At 44.3% G+C, this 25470-nt stretch overlaps 1 protein-coding gene across 20 annotated transcripts in view; it reads left to right on the top strand.

Moving 5' to 3' along the window:
* LOC123762305 (collagen alpha chain CG42342) overlaps nucleotides 1-25470 on the top strand; it is a 492619-nt gene that overhangs the window by 395955 nt on the left and 71194 nt on the right. For 14 of the 20 annotated variants that reach the window (XR_011228729.1, XM_069325408.1, XM_069325410.1 and 11 more), the window contains exons 2-3: nucleotides 16515-16585; nucleotides 17121-17156. Coding sequence is in view for 19 of the 20 variants with exons in the window: in XM_069325408.1 (XP_069181509.1) it covers nucleotides 16515-16585; nucleotides 17121-17156 (107 nt within the window). In the remaining variant the exon portion in view is untranslated. Of the gene's footprint in view, nucleotides 1-16514; nucleotides 16586-17120; nucleotides 17157-24293; nucleotides 24330-25470 lie in introns of all 20 variants that reach the window. The other 6 variants (XM_069325395.1, XM_069325370.1, XM_069325389.1 and 3 more) reach the window with 2 other exon arrangements.

Raw genomic sequence — 25470 nt, 5'->3', positions numbered from 1 at the left:
CATATCTCTCTGGCAGTAGTTACCTACCTGTCACTACGGGTAAGTGACAGTGACCTGGTAAGTGACTACAGTCTTGTGACCTGCCCACAAGAACAAGGACAAGGACAAGGACAAGGACAGGACAAGGACAACCTTCTTTGTTGACTTGTGCATCAATAAAGCACTATACCTGCCCAAGTTTGTTCAATTTACTCTGCATGTTAGGAACGTTTTGTATATTTTTTAAATATTAATTTCACCCTAAACAATAGTTGCATATATGGAATTACAAAATTTCTATACTTGAATGACTAAATTAGCTAGGCCTATTGTTATCTTGGGCAGTGTTGCAGAATAACAGATATATTTGGTTCAGGTCAAGTTAGTCCATTTTAGCTCAAATTAAAATATATATGAAATCATATATATATATATATATATATATATATATATATATATATATATATATATATATATATATATATATATATATATACATATCAGTTAATACATGAGATAAAAGGTCGAGTTTTAGCTGTGTTTTCAATGACGTTGGGTTTTAAGAAGAACAAGGAGATCTTAAGGAATTATCACGCCATGGTAGGGAAAATATGTTGTAATATTCCTTTGTTATTGGTGTATAGACGGCTCTCTCTCTCTCTCTCTCTCTCTCTCTCTCTCTCTCTCTCTCTCTCTCTCTCTCTCTCTCTCTCTCTCTCTCTCTCTCTCTCTCTCTCTCTCTCTCTCTCTCTCTCTCTCTCTCTCTCTCTCTCTCTCTCTCTCTCTCTCTCTCTCTCTCTCTCTCTCTCTCTCTCTCTCTCGTGTCATCATGAGGCTATAGGTACACTAAACACAGTGCATGTGTAAAAGGCTGTATTACCGAGCCGAAGAAAACGGGAATAAATTGCCTGGTGATGTTGCAGGGGCAACTTCTGTAATGCTGAGACGCACACTCGTCTCAGTATGTATTGTAAGACTACTGTTACAACTACCCATTCTCAAATACCTCAGGTCTAAACACAGTTGCAGTAATGACTGGTGCGTCCCGGTTGCAACGAGTCTGCAGGCAGTGGCAAGAGGTAATGCAACGTTGCATGTACATTAGTTTATGTCAATATTTTTGCTTTTCCTCCTCCTTTCCTGTCAGATTTTCAGCCCGTGTTTCACCGCGTCCAGCTGCTGCTTCTGCTGCTGCTGCTGCTACTGCTGCTGCTACTGCTGCTGCTACTTCAGTTTGTTTGCCAGCCGGCAGGGCAAGCCGGAAAGAGTGAGAGTGGGGAGAGAGCCTTCCGTTACGCGCCGGTTTCATTCTATCCGGACGGTATCTTATTCCATTCTATCCGGACGGTATCTTATTCCATTCTATCCGGACGATATCTTATTCCTCTCTTGCCGGACGGTATCTTATTCCATTCTATCCTGACGTTATCTTATGCCTTTCTAGCCGGACGGTATCTCATTCCATTCTATCCGGACGATATCTTATTCCTTTCTAGCCGGACGGTATCTTATTCCATTCTATCCGAACGGTATCTTATTCCATTCTATCCGGACGGTATCTTATTCCATTCTATCCGGACGATATCTTATTCCTCTCTTGCCGGACGGTATCTTATTCCATTCTATCCTGACGTTATCTTATGCCTTTCTAGCCGGACGGTATCTTATTCCATTCTATCCGGACGATATCTTATTCCTTTCTAGCCGGACGGTATCTTATTCCATTCTATCCGGACGGTGTAATGTACAGATGATTGAATTGGACTGATTATCCAGCTCATATCCAAGTCGCGGGCCAGAATATATCTCTCCAAAGTGCTCTTGTGTGTCTCTCTCTTCCCTATCTCGTCCTCCTTCCTTTATTCCCTCCTTCCATTCCTTCCTTTCTTCTGTCCTTCTTCTCTCCCTCCCTGACTGCTTACCTTCTTCTCGTCCCCTCCCTCTCCTTCCAGGAATTAATTATTAGAAAAAAATCACTCACAGCTGTTGCTCTTGATGTAATGGGGAGAGGGAGAGAGAGAGAGAGAGAGAGAGAGAGAGAGAGAGAGAGAGAGAGAGAGAGAGAGAGAGAGAGAGAGAGAGAGAGAGAGAGGGAGAGAGAGAGAGAGAGAGAGAGAGAGAGAGAGAGAGAGAGAGAGAGAGAGAGAGAGAGAGAGAGAGGGAGAGTATTGGAAGTGGAGAGTGGGTGAGGAAGGATGGGGCGGGGATGTGGAGTGTGGTCTTGTCGTGCTCCAATTACTGTAGTGTTGTCGTGGTATTGTGGAGAGGCTCAGGTGACAGGTAGAAGGGCGACCCCCACCACTCCACCACCACCACCACCACCACCAACACCACCACCACCACCACCACCACTACCACCACCACCACCACCACCACCACCAACACCACCACCACCACCACCACCACCACTACCACCACCACCACCACCACCACTACCACCACCACCACCACCACCACACTATGTCTCTCCTGGGATCTGGTTTACAGTGGTAAAGTACCGGACCAAACACAGTACCCTTTGGAGGAACTGGGCTTTTCACGGTGGATGATTCCTATATATTACCTTGTGTCCAACTTACTCCTTGGCTTCTGTTCCTTAAGACTTTGAAGATCATTTTTCCTACTTTTCCAGTAATGCTTTTTCTGCGCGTTTTGTGTTTGTCATACAAATATTAACATTTGTCGAAAGCTTTTCCGAAGTCTGTGTATATTACGTCAACATGTTGCATGTGTTCTATCCAAGGCCGTGGCATAGTGGTCTAACAGTTTTTTAAGACTGGAGCGCCCTGGGGCAAGATTCACGAAGCAGTTACGCAAGCACTTACGAACCTGTACACCTTTTCTCAATCTTTGGCGGCTTTGTTTACAATTATTAAACAGTAAATGAGCTCCGAAGCACCAGGAGGCTGTTTATAACAATAACAACAGTTCATTGGCAAGTTTTCATGCGTGTAAACTGTTTAATAAATATAACCAAAGCCGTCAAAGATTGAGGAAAGATGTACACGTTCGTAAGTACCTGCGTAACTGCTTCGTGAATCTGGCCCCTGTTCTGTACCCGCGTTTTCTATTGTCATGTAGAGCCCGTGTTCCCCATGTCTCAGGGGTGACTCCGATGAATAAGGACAAGGAAACCCTCTTTACGGCATTAGAAAATAGAGCAGAAGGACATAGGTTGCTGGTGGAAGCTCAGATTAGTCGAAGGAAGGTAAGGGGATACTGAAAGAAAAAGCTGTAGAAGCCACCTCCATCCACGACTTCAAGAACGCACCGGGTCCAACAAGGTTATTAGAGCTGTTAGGAAAGCAATGTTATTTTAGTTAACAAGAACAGTAATAATTATTCATCCACTCAGCCTTCCAGACCTCTCTAATTAGTACCCACAAAACCGACAATAAACTTGGGGGAAAAAATACAATTTAAAGAGGCATGTATATTAGGGTTACTCTGCCTGTACCTCCATCTCGGCGCATCCCGTTTTCTTTAACAGTAAATAGAAAATTCGTCGGGAATTTTACCTCGTCAAATTAGCACCGGAAAATTTTATATTTTGTACTAATTAATTAAGGAACCTCCGTGTGTGTGTGTGTGTGTGTCTCTCTCTCTCTCTCTCTCTCTCTCTCTCTCTCTCTCTCTCTCTCTCTCTCTCTCTCTCTCTCTCTCTCTCTCTCTCTCTCTCTCTCTCTCTCTCTCTCTCTCGTCACCTGGCGGGGGACGTTCATGTTAGAGAAGTTTGGTGGATCTTCATATCCTTATCCTCTATTCTGTGATTATCTGGGTGAAATCCCTGGCCACCTGATGATCCGTTTGATGACTGATGGATTAAACTTTTACATCATGTGATTTACTTGTCGGGAGAGTGGCCTCTCGTGGGATTTACCTCTTAGGGGATTTACTAATCGGGGATTCACATCTGGGTGGTTAACCTATTGGGGATTTACCACTTGGAGGATATACTTTTCTGGGGAATTTGTATTCTGGATTCATTTAATTCTGATTAAGGTTGGGAGAATGAAGAGAGGCGATAATCTGCCTCTGTTACTTTTCCCTTTTTCACTTTGTAGCTTTACCTCCTCTTCCCTTTCTTCTTCTTCTGGTTTACCTCCTCTTCCCTTTCTTCTTCTGGTTTACCTCCTCTTCCCTTTCTTCTTCTGGTTTACCTCCTCTTCCCTTTCTTCTTCTGGTTTACCTCCTCTTCCCTTTCTTCTTCTGGTTTACCTCCTCTTCCCTTTCTTCTTCTTCTGGTTTACCCTCTTCCTTTCCGTATTGTCCTTGTCAGCTGAGGGAAGAATAAGACGAAGTAGGACATGAGGACAAAGATGGAAGTTGAAGGGATGCGAGGGACCACAACATAACAACATGTTGTCATGTTGTGGTGCAGTGTTGCCCCCGGGTGGTCAACATGTTGTATACACTGAGAGAAGTTGTGGAAGCCACCTCCACCCCACTTTTACCCTAGTCACTATAATAGGTAAGTGCTGATAGGGAAGCTCTCTTTTGGCTTCCTTTTCGCGACCTTCTCCACCTCCTCCTCCTCTTCTAGCTCGTTCTCGTCCTCCTCCTCCTCGACCTCCTCCTCGACCTCCTCCTCCTCGACCTCCTCCTCGACCTCCTCCTCGACCTCCTCCTCCTCCTGCTCCCCTCCCGCTCTCTCAAGCTTCACCTCAGCCTTGATAGTGACTTAAAATGAGTTTTCAACAACTTAAGCATTTCTCTTTTTTTCCTGAAATTTCTCTCTCTCTCTCTCTCTCTCTCTCTCTCTCTCTCTCTCTCTCTCTCTCTCTCTCTCTCTCTCTCTCTCTCTCTCTCTCTCTCTCTCTCTCTCTCTCTCTATCTATCTCTCTCACTGGCGACCACAACCCCCACAACCCCACTCCCCTGCTTGCACCCTTCCCACCTCATCATTAGTACATGTAGGTGCACACACACACACACACACACACACACACACACACACACACACACACACACACACACACACACACACACACACACACACACACACACACACACACACGTGTTAAGATGCGCCGTGTGTACCATCGCGGGCACATGAAGGCATCAGGGGGGCCTCACAAGGGCTGTTAGCGTGATAGGGTCGTTAGCCTGAGCACCGTGTGCCAGTTAACGGGGTCGTGCGCTCTTGTACAACACTTGGCCAGGGTGGTAATGAAGACGACCTCGTTATAACGAAACGGCATGTGCTCCTAGACGATGAGGTGTTTTAGCGAGGTTGGCTGGGTGTTCAAGCCAAGCTAACTACGGTACATTAGGATATTAATTATGATAACTGTATTGGTTATCTTGCGATGATTTCGGGGCTCAACGTTCCCGCGGCCCGGTCCTTGTAACAAAAAGGAGACCTGGTCGAGGACCGGGCCGCGGGGATGCTAAGCCCCGAAATCATCTCCAAGATAACCTCAAGATGATCATTGGTCATACTGTTAATTCTACCTTTACCTTGTTATTGTCTGTTTCCACTCAGTAACTGTCCATTCCCACTCAGTAACTTTCCATTCCCACTCAGTAACTGCCCATTCCCACTCAGTAACTGTCCATTCCCACTCAGTAACTGTCCATTCCCACTCAGTAACTGTCCATTCCCACTCAGTAACTGTCCATTCCCACTCAGTAACTGCCCATTCCCACTCAGTAACTGTCCATTCCCACTCAGTAACTGTCCATTCCCACCCAGTAACTGCCCATTCCCACCTAGTAACTGTCCATTCCCACTCAGTAACTGCCCATTCCCACTCAGTAACTGCCCGTTCCCACCTAGTAACTGTCCATTCCCACTCACTAACTGCCCATTCCCACCCACTAACTGCCCGTTCCCACCTAGTAACTGTCCAAACCATCCCCATAACCACATTACCAGTCTCTGGCGTGTCCCTTGTGCTTGCAGGAACATTGTAGCTTATTAATCTCAACTACTGAATCACCTTGTCAGCGATGCACCTACTGGCCTGTATGCTGTTCCCGAGTCCAAATACAGAAGCATAGTTACTCACGTGTTTGAAACACGTGAGTCAAAACCTGAATGTCTCTCTCCCGAGTCGAGCTTATTCAGTTTTCTGAATATTTCTTACGATTTCTGAATTCAGAATTTGACTCTGAACGGGGCCCTGTTCCCCACCCCGGTTGAGTGGGGGGGGGGATTTTGTCCCGTCTAGCTATGATTAATGGCGTCATCGCCCTTGTGGGAGAGTGGGGGGGGGAGAAGAAGGAAGGGAAAGTGGGATAAATGATAGGAGGGAAAGGAGAGGTAGGGGGAAAGGAGAAGAGAGGGAGGGAAGAGATTGGGGAGGGGGGAGAGAGAGAGGGGGGGGGGGAAGGGGAGGAGGTGAGATAAATGAGGTGGGGGATTGAGGAAGTCGTGACTTAGGTCCGTCTGGTTCTCAGTGTAGTGGTGGTGGTGCCTACCTAATAGCACTCACTTAACAGTGACTATATAGGGAAGTGAGATCTAGCTCTCTATAAATCCCTCTACTACCATTGTTGTACCTATTGCCTGTTGACTTACTTACATGACACTATGTAAAAGACACATTGAACACTTTATGTAGGGCATACGTAAATCTGTGTATCTATGTATTTACGTATGTAGGTTAGCTTAGCATTTGAAAAGCACCGAATCACCTTCTGTGGTTGATTGTTCAATAAACCCCTGAACTATATGTTTAACACATCTCTAATCCTGTCCATGGAGGACAGAAGAAAATGTATATATGCTGGTTAGCATTGTAAATGTGTGGCCACATCTGTGGTAGAAAATAATAATAATAATAATAATAAAAAGTTAACCTTCCTGTTGTTTGAATTCTTCGTCAAATCTGCTTTTAAGTTTTTGAATGGAGGTGGCTTTTATTACTTCGTCTTTCAATGTATTTCATACTTGTTGACCATATCCCAACAAGGACGAGTATTTCTTCACATTTCATCAAGTTTCCTTTGCCAGCTTCCACGTTTGTTCTTTATCTTAATTTAAAGAAGCTCTTGTCCACCTTGTCTGTGTCCCTAAGTACCTTGTATGTAGTGATCATAACCTCTCAGTTTCTTCTCTATCGCGTTTATAAAGTCCAATAAACTCGCCCCTCGGGGCAAAATTTAACAAATGTTGGTAATCCTTTCATATGGTGTTGATGATATCCTTTTGATATGAGCCTTAGGGGACAGGTCCAGGGTGATATCAACCCCCAGATCTTTCTCTCTCTTCCTGTTTCTTGAAGGATTTCATCTCCCAGATGGTACCTTGTATCTGGCTTCCTGCTCCCTAAACCTATTTTCATTACTTTACACTTGCTCGAGTTAAACTCTAGTAGCCATTTTTTTACCATTTCTTTAAGTTTGTCCAGGTCATCTTGTAGTCTCTTGCTATCCTCCTGTATTAATCCTTCTCATAATTTTAGCATTATCAGCAAACATTTAGAGGAATGAGTCTACACCTTTTGGAAGTTCATTTACATATATCAAACACAGGATACCAAGTATAGAGCCCTGTGGGACTCCACTGTTGCCATCATGCCATTCTGAGGTCTCAACCCTCACAGTAACTCTCTGCTTCCTGTTGCTTAGTTACTCCCTTATCCACTGGATTACCTTGAGGTGCTTCCGGGGCTTAGCGTCTCCGCGGCACGGTCGTCCACCAGGCCTCCTGGTTGCTGGACTGATCAACCAGGCTGTTGGACGCGGCTGCTCGCAGCCTGACGTATGAGTCACAGCCTGGTTGATCAGGTAACACACAACCAGTTAAGCTTTCCTGTTTCTCCAATTTATGGATCATCCACATATGGGGTACTGTATCAAAGGCTTTCTGGCACTCCAGTGAAATGCAGTCTACCACCCTTTTCTTCCTAGGCTAATTGGTGTTACCTATTCTTAGAATTCTAGGAAACCTGTGAGGCAAGATTTGCCATCCCTGAACCCATGTTGGTGGTGTGCTACAAAGGCCCTTCTCTCCAGATGTGCTAGATTATTTTTCCCTCTCGATCTTCTCCATCACCTTGCATGGTATACAAGTTAGGAACACTGGCCTGTAGTTCAGCGCCTCCTGTCTCTCACCCTTTTTGTATATTGGGACTACATTAGCCGTCTTCCAGCTTTCTGGTACATCTCCTCCTTCCAGTGAGTTATTATGCACCATTGAGAGTGGGTGTGTTAGTAGTCGTATGATTGAGTTAGTGATTGTGTGGTTGGTAATGCTACGGAAGTTAGCGAGATGCCTCAACTCATTGATTACCTTCGCAGTTATGAGAGAGTTGAGGAGCGTGAGAGAACATTGTAAGAACCTCACTCCTTGCGATACATTTTATGTGAAATACATATTATTACTATTAACATCTTTATTGACAAAATTAATTACAATTTTGCCTAATCTGAGGATTTTGATAGTCTTATTAAATTGAGGATAATGCTAGTATTCACTGTCACGCAGGACAGAGGGTCATACATAAGACAATAGGTCTAAACTGTAGGCTGAAGTAGGCTGAAACTGTAGGTGAAATACATGCCTCATTTTCCATAATACAACAATACAGCATTAATACAATCATAGCAACATGTAATTAAACAAAATGGAATGTGATGAGCATCACTCGGTGTAGGTGAGATGGCTGGGCAGGAAGTATAGGCCTCGAGGCATTACCTGAATGTATTTGCCACACCACGGTAGGCCTACTGTATTTATACAACATGGTACTATCCCGTTCCGTCCCTTTCCTGCAACCCCGCCTCTTCTTCGCCCTCTCTACCCTCTTGGTGTCATCCTTGATGTGCTTCCGGGGATCAATTTTCCCTCTTTCCCCGCTTTTCTCAAGAAGGGAAAGAGAATTTCCCCTCTTGTCAGGTCTCTTTAACCAGGCCTCCTGGTTAACGGTGTGGTCAATCAGGCTGTTAGACACCGCTGACCGCAGTCTGACTTTTGAATCACAGCCAGGTTGATCTTTCTCTCCTCCACACGCCTCTCCATTCTCCTCTCTCTTGGGATCTCAAGGAATTCTTAGATAACCCATTCCTTGCATCTCTTTTTTTTTTTCATTTTCTTACTGCTGTTCATCTATTCCCATTTTCTCTACACTCGCTTCCTCTGTTGTCATTTTATACAAAGGTGTTCAGGATTTTATCAAATTTTAATTCGTTTGCCGGCCGCAAGCAACAATAGTCTGGCTTACCATGCGTTCGCCAGGGAAACTGACTTCAGGCTTTGAGAATAGAAAAAACCCAGTGCTGTTTTTAAGTTTAGTTCATTTGTTATGCACCCTGTACCGATCCTGTGGGTGGTAGTGGACCCCATACCCATCCTGTGGGTGGTAGGGGACCCTATACCCATCCTGTGGGTGGTAGTGGACCCCCATACCTATCCTGTGGGTGGTAGGGGACCCTATACCCATCCTGTGGGTGGTAGTGGACCCCCATACCTATCCTGTGGGTGGTAGGGGATCCTATACCCATCCTGTGGGTGGTAGTGGACCCCCATACCTATCCTGTGGGTGGTAGTGGACCCCATACCCATCCTGTGGGTGGTAATGGATCTCATACCCATCCTGTGGGTGGTAATGGACCCCATACCCATCCTGTGGGTGGTAGTGGACCCCCATACCAATCCTGTGGGTAGTAGTGGACCCCATACCCATCCTGTGGGTGGTAGTGGACCCCATACCCATCCTGTGGGTGGTGGTGGACCCCATACCCATCCTGTGGGTGGTGGTGGACCCCATACCCATCCTGTGGGTGGTGGTGGACCCCATACCCATCCTGTGGGTGGTAGTGGACCCCATACCCATCCTGTGGGTGGTAGTGGAAATGGTCGCCGAAGCACAACACGGGATCAAGGATCGAACCCCCGAAAGTCTTGATAAGATAATTACACTTTAGAATCCATTTGTTATTATATCAGTGGACTCGAGGACGACCGCAAGTCCAGTGTCTTAAAGCTAAGCAACTTACATTTTTCGGTGAAAGGGTTTCAATCATGCACTACCTTCATTCACTCGGGAGCCGGTCGGCCGAGCGGACAGCACGCTGGGTTTGTGATCGTGTGGTCCTGGGTTCGATCCTAGGCGCCGGCGAGAAACAATGGGCAGAGTTTCTTTCACCCTATGCCCCTGTTACCTAGCAGTAAAATAGGTACCTGGGTGTTAGTCAGCTGTCACGGGCTGCTTCCTGGGGGTGGAGGCCTGGTTGAGGACCGGGCCGCGGGGACACTAAAAAGCCCCGAAATCATCTCAAGATAACCTCAAGATAACCCAAACAGTTATCACAGTTATGATAATTGGCTAAAATTTCTGGAAAGTAGAGGATTTTGAATGAAATATTTACACATTTCTTGAACATTTGTCATAGAACTATATCTATATTCATGAATTATATAGATGAATGAATTATATCTATATTGAATTCATTCATCTTTTTGCACTTTTCGCAGAGTTGTGCGAATAATTTAGCTGACGCAGTTTACATTTAGTCAGGTTTACATCAGCAGGTAATGTAGACTCCCAGGAGTACTTATAGCCAGTCTGAGACGAGTAGCAGTCACGTGTAGGAGTCTGTTGATCATATTGGTTGACCCATAGATGTGTGGCTCCTCTTGCATGAGTGTGTGATCATAGATGCAACTGATAGTGGAGATTACACTTTGTCTCAGATCTGCAAGGTTCTGTCGAAGATCTTGGTTTGTTATTGTCCTTAGGCTGCTTATAGGCACTCTGAGGTTATAGTCAGTTGCTTTGAAGATTGATTGGTTAATTGATCAGTTCTATCATATATTGGGAGGCCAACATGAAATGGAATCCACATGAAATGAACTCTGTTTAGGATACGTTAACATAAATACCTTTATACCAATTAGACTATTAATTTTAATATTCTTTCTCATATTTAATATTATTGGCGACCTCAAGGCTTCGTTCTGTCTTTCAAGTTCTCTAAGCTTTCATTAAGGAACTATAGCAAACACAGGTGCAGCATAATCAACAAAATATCTCATGTATGCAAGGAACATCATTGTAAAGATTCTGACATTTGCACCATAGTGTGACATCCTTGAGAGCTCCGAGCCCCTCTTTGTACTGTAGACACGGTCTTGGTTACAACAAGACCGTACAGTGAGACCTCAAGGTTAAGGTATTTGAATGTGTTTACATAGTCAAGCTGGGAGCCATCATACTGTTGCGCCTTGCGAACAGCTTCTCCCTGCCTGGGGGTGGACGCCCATTTAGGATCCTTGTTTACTCTGCTGAGGTGACTAAACAGAGGTCCTGACATGAGTCTAATACAGAGTTAAGAGTAACTTAAGTGTTAACATGCCCTGTGTATCTATCACTATAGGTAAATATAGTTTTCTCTCTCTCTCTCTCTCTCTCTCTCTCTCTCTCTCTCTCTCTCTCTCTCTCTCTCTCTCTCTCTCTCTCTCTCTCTCTCTCTCTCTCTCTCTCTCTCTCTCACACACACAATTCTAGGGTCCCGAGTTTCTTCCTCGGGATGAAGCTTATGTTCCTCTCTGTTTCACTCGATTTATTGTTGTGAACTCAGACCTGAAGTTGTCTTGTAGAGAGTTTTCCGCCGCCTGCACTTGGAGTGAGCAACTTGGCCTTGTTGGGCGTGCAGCTGGCACTTTACAGCAGTGGTGGAAGTGTTATCTACCCTCCCATCCCTCACCCAAGCCATACCTGCCATCTTGACTCTGGGGAGGAAGCAGAGAGCGGGCTAAGACATTTTCCTTAATGTACCAAATATTTTTCTCCTCGGAAGGGTACTGTGATATATTATAATACATTTATGTGTAGCGTCGCATATATGGTTCTTTGCCACATATGTGGCGTCTTAATTAAGATATCCCAGAGCATCAGTGTGGAGAATGTCACATATATCGCCATCACAGAAAAAGGGGCTTTATTCAGGAGAACGTGATATGGGTTTCGTGTGTGTGTGTGTGTGTGTGTGTGTGTGTGTGTGTGTGTGTGTGTGTGTGTGTGTGTGTGTGTGTGTGTGTGTGTGTGTGTACTCGCCTATTCACCTATTTGTGCTTGCGGGGGTTGAGCTCTGGCTTTTTGGTCCCGCCTCTCAACCGTCAATCAACTGGTGTACAGGTTCCTGAGCCTATTGGGATCTATCATATCTACACTTGAAAAACTGTATGGAGTCAGCCTCCACCACATCACTGCCTAAGGCATTCCATCCGTTAACTACTCTGACACTGAAAAAGTTCCTTCTAATGTCCCTGTGGCTCATGTGGTTACTCAGTTTCCACCTGTGTCCCCTTGTTCGTGTACCACCAGTGTTGAATAGTTGTGTGTGTGTGCGTGTGTATTTACCTAGTTGTGCTTGCGAGGGGGCTGTCAATCAACTGTTCCCCCCCCCTCCCAACCCCAGGAAGCAGCCCGTAACAGCTGTCTAACTCCCAGGTACCTATTTTACTGCTAGGTAACAGGGGCATCAGGGGTAAAAGAAACTATGCCCATTTGTTTCCCGCCATCGCCTGGGATCGATCCCCGGTCCCCCAAGGATTACGAATCCCGAGCGCTGTCCACTCAGCCACCAGGTCCCTGCGTGTGTGTGTTGAGGCGGGGGGAGGGGGGGATGCAAGAGTGTCGGGTGCCCCTAGTGGCTATCCGTCATGTTTTCAAGACATGAATGAAGATATTTAACCGCCCCCTCTCCTCCTCTCCCCCTCTCTCCCTCAGCATCCCTCCCTCACCCCTCCAGTACTCCCCCCCCCCACATCCCCCCTCTCTCTCTCTCTCCTTCCCTGGGTCCTCTTATTCCTTTCTCTTGCCTCTTCTTCCCTCATTGGTGGCATTATTGCTTGGAATGTTGAGGTAGAGAGTGGTGGTGGCGGCCCTGGTGGTGGAGAGGATGGTGGTCTGATGCAGTGTTGTCTCATGGTGGTAGCTGGGGTGGTGGTAGTGGTGGTGTGTAGTGGTGGCTGGTGTGGTGGTGGTGGCTGGTGTGGTGGTGGTGGTTGGTGTGGTGGTGGTGCTAGTGTAGTGGTGGCTGGTGTGGTGGTGTTGGTCCTGGTGTGGTGGTGGTGATGGTGGTCGTGGTGCTGATATGGTGGTGGTGGTTGTGGGTGGGGGATGGTGGTCATGCTGGAGGTGTTATCGTTGCTGTTTAGGATTATGGGTGATTGGGTCGTTATCTAGTGCTGGCTGATGGTGGCCAAGCGCCTGTTAACGGTCCAGAGAGAGAGAGAGAGAGAGAGAGAGAGAGAGAGAGAGAGAGAGAGAGAGAGAGAGAGAGAGAGAGAGAGAGAGAGAGAGGCATTCTAAACATTTCTGGTGCCACTTTTGAGGTCACCAGTTCGAGCCTCAGCCTGCGGTACGAAACTGAAAAATGTTTCAGAATTATCTGAGTGTATAGTGTAGTTGGATCAGGGAAAGAAGAGAGAGGAGATAAAAGGACGAATAGAAGAATTAAAGTTAAAATAAATGAAAAAAGAAAAACATAAGACTAATAGCGATAGTAGTAGTAGTTGTAATAGAAGTAGAAGTAGTAGTAGCAGCAGTAGAAGTAGTAATAGCAGCAGTAGAAGTAGTAGTAGCAGCAGTAGAAGTAGTAGTAGCAGCAGTAGAAGTAGTAGTAGCAGCAGTAGAAGCTGACAAAGGACTGCAATGAAGGAAGAGACAGCAGATGAACATTGGGGCAGACACAGACAGGCAGACACAGACAGGCAGACACAGACAATGAGAGCAACCTGGAGGATAAAGACGGGGAGCTACAGGAGGCTGACAGGGGCCGCCAGGAAGGAACAGACAGACAGATTGGACCTGTTAGCCACTTCGTTAATCTTCTCTGCCAATAAATTCAATCAGGACGGTAGACAGACTCGTTCCACAAGTTTCCGTTCACTTCACCGTACAGCCGATCACTAGACGAACCCCTCTGAATCATCCTGCTCGAAACTCTCGCAGATTTCCACCATTTCCATTTTTTGTGTGTAATTTAATCAATAATTTTTCCCTCTTTAAAACAAAAGGTGATCAATTTAATTAATTTTTATTTAATTGGAAGACGCTGGAGAGTGAGATGCTGACCTGCTCTGGCGGACGAAGGTCTCCAGAGACCTTCGAAGATCTCCAGAGACCTTCGAAGATGGACGAAGATCTCTGAGAAAGGCGGGGGGGCCTTGGTCGCATCAGCAGCATATCAGTAAACACATGATTAGGTCGAAGCCGGTAACTCGCACCGGCTGGAATGAGGCCGAGGGTCGTTGTGGCTCTTAGGGAGTGACCTCGTTCACCAGCTATTCCCGCTCCTACGTCAGAGGCTTAAAGGCCCAGTTTGCCTTCGTCGGGAGTTGGTCCTCATGGTCGAGTGACGGGGGGCGAGCGGGGGTTCCCTCGTGAAGGGTAATGCCGCAGTGGAGAGGGGGGGAGAGAGAGAGAGAGAGAGAGAGAGAGAGAGAGAGAGAGAGAGAGAGAGAGAGAGAGAGTGGGGGAGGAGGAAGGGACGGACGGGTGGACAGACGGACGGACCGACGGACGGACGGACGGGCGGACGGATGGACAGACGGACGGACCGACGGACGGACGGACGGGTGGACAGACGGACGGACCGACGGACGGACGGACGGGTGGACAGACGGACGGACCGACGGACGGACGGACGGACGGACGAACGAACGAACGGACGGAGACGGAGACAGGGAGGGAATGAGGTACGAGATAAGACGAAGGGTATAGTTGAGTGTCTAGAAAGAGAGGAGATCGTCTTAGACCCTAAGGTAATATAACTGATACATTTGGCTATTGCGTTGAGGCGTCCACCAGTTTTCATAACTAGATACATCAGGAGATCCATTAAGAACTTGAAGACAGTTATTAGAAAACACGGGGATATATATTTTAGTTTACCCTTCAACAAATCAGCGTTCTCTTTCATTAGAATTTTTTTTTTTAATCAGCTGATACAAGATTTTGACGTTTAAATTTTGATAATTGCAGTATATACTTAAATCTTAGATTAAGAGAGTCTAAGTTATCTATTAAAGGGCGTATTTGTTTTTTTAAATAAATACAACTTTTTGTAAGTTTTAATTAAAGTTTTCTTTGGTTCCCCTTTATTTTGTATTTTTTTTGCGGAGCATTCAAAACGATTAGTCTTTGTTTTATATTAGTGTTTCAAACAAGTTTATTTAAAGTTATTATTTATTTCAATTGTTTTGTTTATAAGTCTTCAGCAGTTGTTTTATTGTGGTTTGATTTTTTTTGTTTGCATAGTTTAAGTTGTTCCATTTGTGTCAAATGATTTATGCATATCCTGGCTTGGCATCCAGTCACTGTTCCAACTGACTAAGCCGTGTGTATAACATATCGTACGTTGTAAAGCATGGCGTACGTGGTAAAACATATCGTACGTGGTAAAACATATCGTACGTGGTAAAACATATCGTACGTGGTAAAACATATCATACGTAGTAAAACATGTCGTACATGGTAAAACATATCGTACGTGGTAAAACATATCGTACGTGGTAAAACATGTCGTACATGGTAAAACATATCGTACGTGGTAAAACATATCGTACGTAGTAAAACATGTCGTACATGGTAAAACATATCGTACGTGGTAAAACATATCGTACATGGTAAAACATATCGTACGTGGTAAAACATATCGTACGTAGTAAAACATGTCGTACATGGTAAAACATATCGTACGTAGTAAAACATGTCGTACATGGTAAAACATATCGTACGTGGTAAAACATATCGTACGTAGTAAAACATGTCGTACATGGTAAAACATATCGTACGTGGTAAAACATATCGTACGTAGTAAAACATGTCGTACATGGTAAAACATATCGTACGTGGTAAAACATATCATACGTAGTAAAACATGTCGTACATGGTAAAACATATCGTACGTGGTAAAACATATCGTACATGGTAAAACATATCGTACGTGGTAAAACATATCGTACGTAGTAAAACATGTCGTACGTGGTAAAACATATCGTACGTGGTAAAACATATCGTACGTAGTAAAACATGTCGTACGTGGTAAAACATATCGTACATTGTATTAATTTCTTGGAAAATAAATATGGAGGCCGAGGCGTGTGGCGGCTGGGTTACCGGCACACACACCTGAGGTACTGAGGCCCTGGAGGCCAGTGCTGAGTACCATATTGTATGGGTACCCAACGTAGACTATTCTCACACCTCAACAATACTATTGTTGTGGAGCAGCACCACCCAATGATTGTAGTTCCGTCATTATATTGTGTTTATTCATTTAATTCACCCATTTTCTTTCAGGTTTTGCTAAAATTCGTGACACCTATGTCTTACAGTGTTGTCATAAGCCTAAGGAATAATTTTAAATTCAGTTTTAACATAAATATTAACAGCTGGTTTAACGCAATTGTTTTTGTCTTTGTAGATATGATAAATGCTGTTTGACAATGCTGAATGATGATGCGATAGTTCTCGAGGTATTCAGAATGCTTACCATCTATTCTGAGCATACCAAAGACCAGTGTCTCCCGGGTAAAGGCGACTCCTGACTCACCAGTGTTACTTTCTCACCCACAGGTGCCAAGGGCGAGCCTGGAACCAGAGGGAGAAGAGGCAAGAAAGGAAAAGACGGTGATGCTGGTCCCATGGTAGGTCCTTCCAATCTCGGTTAGTCACTCCTGTCAATTTTTTTTAACCCCATTTTCTCTACCTCCTTGATTGCCCTTCCCTTCTTTCCTTTCCGTGTAGCCGCTCTTATCCCCATGCTCTCTGTCTATTTTTCTTTTCCATTAACTCTGTTAATCTGTATAATTTACTTGAGGTTTGATTCTTATTAAATTATGATTTAGTACAGAAATATAACTATTTTAGAGTTAAGTGGAGAGAGAGAGAGAGAGAGAGAGAGAGAGAGAGAGAGAGAGAGAGAGAGAGAGAGAGAGAGAGAGAGAGAGAGAGAGAGAGAGAGAGAGAGAGAGTATTCATCAAGAATGTAGGAGAAATTACCCTAAATAATAATAATAATAATAATAACAAAAGTAATAATAAATCCTTCTATTGTAAGACCCAAATGAATGACATTTGTCCAAGGCCGGATAAACACACAAAAAAAGCATGCCGTTTATCCGGAAGACGCCGCAGTGTGCGTGTGTGTTCCAATTAACCGAATGGTCTCCTTTATTTCAGGGTCCCAGCGGTCCCCCGGGGAAAAACGGATTTCCGGTATAATTATTATTCCGTTTTCTTTTAACTTTTATCCCTCCCGTTCATGGGTAAACTGTTCCAGACTCGCTTGTCCACCCTCTCCCCGGCTTAGTGTGTCTTGTGCCTGTTGGTATATATTTATAATTATAGTTTATATATGTATGCATTTACATATTTTGGTGTTGTATCTATGGATAATGGCGCAGAGTCCTGCATAGTGATAGAGAGTTGATATGGCCTTATCCCAGTGTGTGTGTATTTAGCTTGATCGTCCAAGATGACTGCTGCATGGGTAACTGCATGGCCGGCTACCCCATCTGGCTTCTTGGAAAAGTTTTATATCCGAACCTCGATAACCCGAATATGAGAAGAGGGGGGAAGAGGAGGAGGAAGGCCATTGAGAGGAATAAATGTGGGGGGTGGAAGGAGAAGCAACAGGAGGGAGATGAAGAGATGGGCAGATAATGTTAAGCTCAATGGACCATCGGTTAATTCGTATCCTGTATAGCCGAATAGCGAATTATCCAAAATATCTGTCTTTCTTAGTGGTGATTTATTGATAGCCCTGTTTAACCGAAGTGCACTTTATCTCGTACTTGTGCTATCCGGTTCTTTGGTTCAGGTTCATAACACAGATGACCTAAGTATCCGATTATTAACATATTGGTTCAACAATAGGTTATTAATGGAAGGAATGATGTATTTCAAAATATTTGTAATGTCTTTGATTTGTAATTCATCATTGTTTGAAATTTCTTATCTCTGATGATTTTTACATATACATTACAGAGAGCTGTTATGTCGGCTCAGTTGTAAGCGCTTTCCTGGAGCTCTTGAGCTAGGTACAAGGGTGAAGGTGAACCCGGCTGTGTACCAGAGCTTCCAGTGGCCAGATTCACGAAGCAGTTACGCAAGTACCTACGAACGTGTACATCTTTCCTCAATCATGTTACATTTATTAAACAGTTTACAAGCATGTAAACTTGTCAATCAAGTGTTGTTATTGTTATAAACAGCCTCCTGGTGCTTCGGAGCTCATCAACTGTTTAATAATTGTAAACAAAGACGCAAAAGATTCATAAAAGATGTACAGGTTCGTAAGTGCTTGCGTAACTGCTTCGTGAATCTGACCCCCCCCCTTTTATATCACATCTACTTGTTGAGAGAACATATACGAGTCAGCCAGTGCATGAGTGATCATTCATAGAGTGAAGCTGCTTCTGGCTGACCGTCTTGTGTTGTGGTGGTCTTCTGCTTGTCCACCAAGTTGGACCACGTGACGAACCTTTTATTACAGCGGCCTTATACATAACAGTAACTCTGCCGCCATCTTTCACCTATTCAAAACTTAATAGTCTGGTAATTTTATTATTGTTGTTATCTCATTTGTATGAAACTTTATTGAATTGTATTGAAACTTTAGCAACACTGCAATTAAAATTTACCCCGATGTTCAAGGTATTTTCTCACATTAAATTATTGCTTGCTGTTTACATGTTTATAATATCAACCAATTCTTTACTGATTATGTGTTTGGTGAACTGCAACAGTTAAGTTGGTATATTCGTAGACTGGTTATCTTGAGGTTATTGTAACACCACTCTATTGTAACACCACCCTAAAATGTACCACTATAATGGAACACCACTATAATGGAACACTAAACTATCCTGAGTAACACTTCCTCATCGGTTGCACTTGATAACACTGTTATGAGCTGACATATGATGGTTACACCGGAACCAAAGGTACACTGCCAATAAGGAAATGCTAACACAGAGATTAAATACGCTGCCACCATCTGCCTTTGACCATTGAAACTATATCAAGCAACGAGGCCAGAAACATTGCTTGACTTGGAGAGTACTTCTATGACTGTCATTAATTATGAAAACGGTTGTCAGCCACTATATCCAAAAGGCTAAGAGGATTCAACAATTGACACAGACGGGAAATTTAACGAGTTTATTGAGACCAAAATTATGTCAATCACTACTTATAAATGCTACACTAACACTGGCAAAAAGTTAAGAAATTTGGACATGGAACAAAAACTCAGAGATCACACACATTACCTTAAGCTATCTCTCTCCCGGGCTGAGATGTTCTTCACAGCCCCGCTTTCGATCCCGGTGTACCGCCCTCTGCCTTTCCTATGTTCCTACAGGCCCTCTATATACAACCCCCACAGGGGGAGGGGGAGATCTGCTGTTGCTACCCACCAAAAGTGTACAAACACTCAAGAAATATTTCAAAAAGCTTGTTTGACATTCACCATACACTCTTCAAGAGAGGAGTTATTAATTACATATGTGACTGACCTCTGACCTGGCCAAAAGGGGGAGATCCAGGGATGTTTACACATAAGAATCTGGAGTCTAATTTCCTTGCATGAAATATTACATACTTGAAACTATGCTGACTAAGACTAACCCAGGAATTTTTAATCAATAAACAAGATAAACTGGAGGTCATCTGGGCTGACCTCTTGGAGAAGGCTTCCCTGGGTGTGAACTCTAAGGGGGGGGAGGTCCTGGGTCTCAATAAACTCGTTAAATTTCCCGTCTGTGTCAATTGTTGAATCCTCTTAGCCTTTTGGATATAGTGGCTGACAACCGTTTTCATAATTAATGACAGTCATAGAAGTACTCTCCAAGTCAAGCAATGTTTCTGGCCTCGTTGCTTGATATAGTTTCAATGGTCAAAGGCAGATGGTGGCAGCGTATTTAATCTCTGTGTTAGCATTTCCTTATTGGCAGTGTACCTTTGGTTCCGGTGTAACCATCATATGTCAGCTCATAACAGTGTTATCAAGTGCAACCGATGAGGAAGTGTTACTCAGGATAGTTTAGTGTTCCATTATAGTGGTGTTCCATTATAGTGGTACATTTTAGGGTGGTGTTACAATAGAGTGGTGTTACATTATCTTGAGATGATTTCGGGGTTTTAGTGTCCCCGCGGCCCGGTCCTCGACCTGGCCTCCACCCCCAGGAAGCAGCCCGTGACAGGTGACTAACACCCAGGTACCTATTTTGCTGCTAGGTAACAGGGGCATAGGGTGAAAGAAACTCTGCCTATTGTTTCTCGCCGGCGCCTGGGATCGAACCCAGGACCACAGGATCACAAGTCCAGCGTGCTGTCCGCTCGGCCGACCGGCTCCCCAAACTGGTGGAGACAGTTGCTTGAGACTTGAGACAGTTATAACTTGACAGTTGCTTGAGACTGGTGGGTAGAGACAATATGTACTGTCAAGTGCCAGAAAGCTCTTGACCGCCTGAAGGAGTCGAACCCTGTCAGTCAAGCTTGGCATCTTGGCATGTCCAGTATCCCAGTTTCCATTAGATATACTGTCAATTACATCTAATGGCAGCCATAACTCTTACTGTTAATATTATTTTGGTTGTCTCTGATGTCATCATGTTGCACTCATCAACAATATTGGACACGTAGTTGATTGACGGTTGAGAGGCGGGACCAAAGAGCCGAAGCTCAACCCCGCGAGCACAATTAAGTGAGTACACTGTAGAGTGAGTGTATATATTAATGTAAATCATACCAAAGTATTAATAAATTCATGCAATTTCTGCACGCAATCTCACTATAGATGGCGTGATGCACTTCCGCTCACCTAATACAGCACCTTTTCAACTGTCAAACTATTGTCTTTTGCTCTCCTTTATCAGTACAATCAAATATGTTGACCAGACCACACACTAGAAAGTGAAGGGACGACGACGTTTCGGTCCGTCCTGGACCATTCTCAAGTCGATTGTCGACTTGAGAATAGTCCTTGAGGTACTTACCTTGAGGTTACCTTGAGGTGCTTTCGGGGCTTAGCGTCCCCACGGCCCGGTCGTCGACCAGGCCTCCTTGTTGTACAACAGGTACAGATACAACAAAGGATATCACCAGTGAATGTAAATGGAATGAAAGGAGTAGGAGAGGAAATTCAGTATAATAATATAAGCAGATTATCCGCAAGAATGTGGGGAAAGAACCATGAACAGGTATAATAGATATACAGGTATATCTGTATACGGTATACAGGTATACAGGAACCATGAACAGGTATAATAGATAGATAATAGATAGAAAGATATACGAAGCTAGTTCCATCCACAGTTTTAAAAAAAGGGAGACACGATACAAAGAGGTCAGGAGTCGTTGAGTCAGACAGTTAAGAGGCAGGACCCAAGACCTACAACTCAACCCAGAACAGTCTTCATGGTAAGTACAGCTGCTAACTACGTACGCCAGAAACAAGCTGGGAACGAGAAAGAAATTAACAGTTAACAGTTAACTCACAGTTAACTGTGAGAAAGTTAACAAATGAAACAAATATTACAACAACTACAGTTACAAATACAGTATGTCAATACACGGAGGGGCAAGGAGAGTAGGGGAAGTGTGTAGGAAAGGAGAGGGGGGAGGGGGGGGAGATAACGAGAGGAATGGGGTGGGTTGGAGGGGAGGGGGAGGGGGGTAAGAGGAAGGAAGGAAGGAAGGGGAAGAGTGAGATAAGAGAGCAGGACGGGCACATGAGGGAGGGAAAGGGAGATGTCTGCAGGGTAGATATGGGAAAGGTAGAAGTGGCAGGAACAGAAAGCGACATGTGGATAGGGAAGGGATGGAGGGGGTTGGGGGGGTAGAGAGACAGACGGACGATAGCACAGAGTGAGAGAGAGACTCTTGGAGGGGAGGGAGGGAGAGAGGGAGTTATCAGGGGGAAAGCGCCAAGCCATTAGGACTGTATAGCACTAGGAAAAAGTCAGAATAAGGCTTTGCGATGGGACGGGGGAATGGAATGGTGCCCAACCACTTGTGGACGGTTGGGGGATTGAACGCCGACCTGCAGGAAGCCAGACCGTCGCTCTACCGTCCAACCCCAAGTGGTTGGTTTTTTTAGCGAAGGTCAATAACAACAGGAAATATAGGAAATATGAGCATTAATTAAACAAAAATCTTTTGAAATTCATGATCAACATTATTTAAAAAAAATGACACTGAATAGAATGCTCACTGAAACCTTATTAACGTGATGTATCAGTGAGAAAATCAGTAGGAGCTGTGAGGACGATTCGAACCTGCTCACTTGGGGCTCCCAAGGTCACAATATGTCGTGATGTAGACATGACGAGGGCTTCGGAGCACCAGGCGGCGTTCGTGTTATATATATATATATATATATAATATATAATATATATATATATATATATATATATATATATATATATATATATATATATATATATATATATATATATATATATATATATATAGTTTAAAGTGTGGCCTTGAAAACATGTGGTGTAAGAGGGTATCAACAGACAAGCCTGGCCCCAGGCCCAGCTTGGCTACTTAACACCTCTCAGTCTCTACTACAGTTACAGATACACTACACAAGTGACAGGGAGAGAGCACAGCAGGGAGAGGGAGAGTACAGCAGGGAGAGGGAGAGAGCACAGCAGGGAGAGGGAGAGCACAGCAGGGAGAGGGAGAGCACAGCAGGGAGAGGGCACAGCAGGGATAGAGGGAGATGGGTAGGGAGGCAGGGGCGGATAGTTGAACTGATGACGAACATTACCTTAATAACGTTCATGTGTTTCTCCTTGTTTAATTACATTCTCACCCCTCCTACTCCTCCTCCTCCTCCTGCACCTCCCCCTCCTCTCCCTCTTCCTGCACCTCCCCCTCCTCTCCCTCCTCTCCCTCCTCCTCCTCCTGCTCCTCCCTGACCATGAGCTAAGAGGGTCGTTAAGCAGTAAAGAGCAAGAGGTGTGGAGGAGTCAATTATGACCTAACTCGGGTACAGGGTCGTTTACACCCTCCTTGCTTGTCTGCCTGTGTGGGAAGGGAGACGGGGAAGACAGGAGACAGCAATAGGACAGGGCCAGACAGTAAGAGGGGTGATGCAGAGGAAAAGATGTGCTTGGAAGGAGGAAGAATGTAAAAGATTGAATGGAAGAGGAACAAGTGACCAAAGGGAACACTATAAGGAAGGGTGGATACAAGCAGACGATAAGAGAAGATGTAAGAGAGTTGGGAATGGGCCGAGAAGGAGCGGGAGCAGAGAAAGACGAGGGAGAGGAGACAAGGGAAGAAGAGGACGAAAGAGAGGCTTGAGAAATAGAGACGATAACGACTTAGATAAAACAAATATTTCCTAATCATTTATACAATATTGTGCAAAATGTGGAGAAAATGCCAAACCTCGCCGAAGAGGCAGGAGAGATGAGAGGAGATGAAGAGAGCCTTGTGATGCTCTTTCTTCCGTGTGAAGCTGTGTAGTGGATCTATCTCACCTGTTTACTCTTTGAGCTTCATAGTGTGATGGCTCACAAGAAATGGAAACCCGCTTTGTGTTATACATGACCGGAGTTCGCATCCCGGACTTGGGTTTACACACACACCTAATACTGTATTAATCATTCTATAACATCTTTATCTTAATAATCCTCATATTTAATATTCTCAAAATATATAACAATAAATGTTACAACTAATACTGCCAAAATGTAGTGATATTAACCTTAAAAGTACAATTTGAGGTAGTTTTAAAATAGCGCTTAACAGTTTAGACATGGCAAACAATGTTTAAAACAATAATAACGGCTTTCATTGCTTTCTGCCAAATATAAAAATTAATATTAACATTTTTTGTTATTGATAAATGTTTGTAGATAATCATAGTTGCCCATTGGAATGTTTATAACGGTTTAAAAAGAGTGGTGTAGTTTATTGCCGGCGTTCTTGTGGCCCCCGGACGGATCTCGCGCCTTTACCAAGTCGGATTAATAGCAAAACTCCCTCGCTAGCTTCCAGTCGGATTCCTACCACGTTTCTGTAATCGCCTTGTACCACGAATTGGTTTCCTCTCGTCAACTAATATTAATAATTTTTTATTCAGCTCTTTCCCTTAATTTGAAGAGAAGACAAAGGAACAAGAAGATAAAGTAATTATCAAAAATAGAGTATTAATCAACCGTCACCACCTCCCCCTACCGTCATGGCGGGCCGCGAGACCCAGCCGCTGCTAGTTTTAACACTCGCGTCTTGAGCAATTGAGGCTGTTGGTGGTGGTGCTGCTGCTGCTGCTGCTGTAGGCGGGTCAGGGCCGCGACCCACACCACACTAACGGCGGTTTCTCTGTTTCAGGGACATAAGGGACACCGCGGCTACCCTGGTTTCCCGGTGTGTGGGTGTTTTATCGTGGGCTTCTGTAGAGGGTCGGGACTAACACTATCTGTCGCGCACTTGATCTCTCTCTCTCTCTCTCTCTCTCTCTCTAGAATAATTATCGGCAACTTTCCGCGGCATCCTTAACACCCTATGTATATAATATATATATTATACACACACATACTTTAAATATAATAAGTTCATCGTCTAAAGGCAGCGCAATAGCCACTGATTGTTTGTAATTAGACGGATTTGTTTTCGCCGACTGTGACATTTTAATGTTCTTGTTTCGTCTTCGTATTTCTTACCCGTCAGCCATGAACAGATTTTAAAATTTCTTTGGTCTTTGTATACTTCTTGTAACGTTGTCTACTCCGTATTTCTTCCCAGTTTTTTGTTTTGCTATTCTATAGCCATCTTGTATTTAATTAGTCTCCTCTGTGCCTCTTATCCTTCTATTTTTTACCTGTTCCTCTTTCTTAGAGTAGTCATCGCTTCGTGTCCATTTCCAATCTTCTGTATAAACTTTTTTATTTTGTCTGCTTCTCCATTCCTTCCTATCTAGCTGAATGTTTCCCTTCCTATTGATTTTCCCTATCGTCTTTACTCCTTCTCCCGCTTCAGCGATACCTAACCAGTAGGGGGTTGTTGCGATGCCGCGGGAAACCCGTCCAATTTCCTTCTAATACCGACTAACTGCCAACTCGTGCACTACGCGACGCCACCGCCATCTGTTGCTCGTGTTTCAAATTAATTGCCCCCCTAAGGTTACGACAGGGCTTAGTGCGGTCCCAGTCCCCCAACCGCTTATATTCGATGTAATATATTTGTTATAATTGTGTTCAGGCGATCGTTAGTCATCACGAATTGGCTGTTGTACTAATCTTAAGGGTGGAGGTGTTACAGACTGGTGTTGGGGGGGGGATGAGCTTAGTAAGGGGGGGGGGGGCTTTTGTGGAGTTTTGTTCTATTCAGGTTTCTGATAGGGTGTAATTTGCTTTAATTAGCTTTATGGCACATGCTTTTGCTTTAAATAACACGTATTAAAAATATTAACATATTAGTAAAAGTATAAAAAGTATTTTTCAAAAAGTAGTTAACTTTGGCTCTTTAAGGGCCACGCGCCTCAGTGTCCAACTAGCCAATATTACAA

Source organism: Procambarus clarkii, chromosome 2 (genome assembly GCF_040958095.1).
Source record: "Procambarus clarkii isolate CNS0578487 chromosome 2, FALCON_Pclarkii_2.0, whole genome shotgun sequence".
Taxonomy (NCBI): Eukaryota; Metazoa; Arthropoda; class Malacostraca; order Decapoda; family Cambaridae; genus Procambarus; species Procambarus clarkii.
Note: the sequence above shows the minus strand (reverse complement) of the source record. Positions and strands in the feature narration are given on the sequence as shown.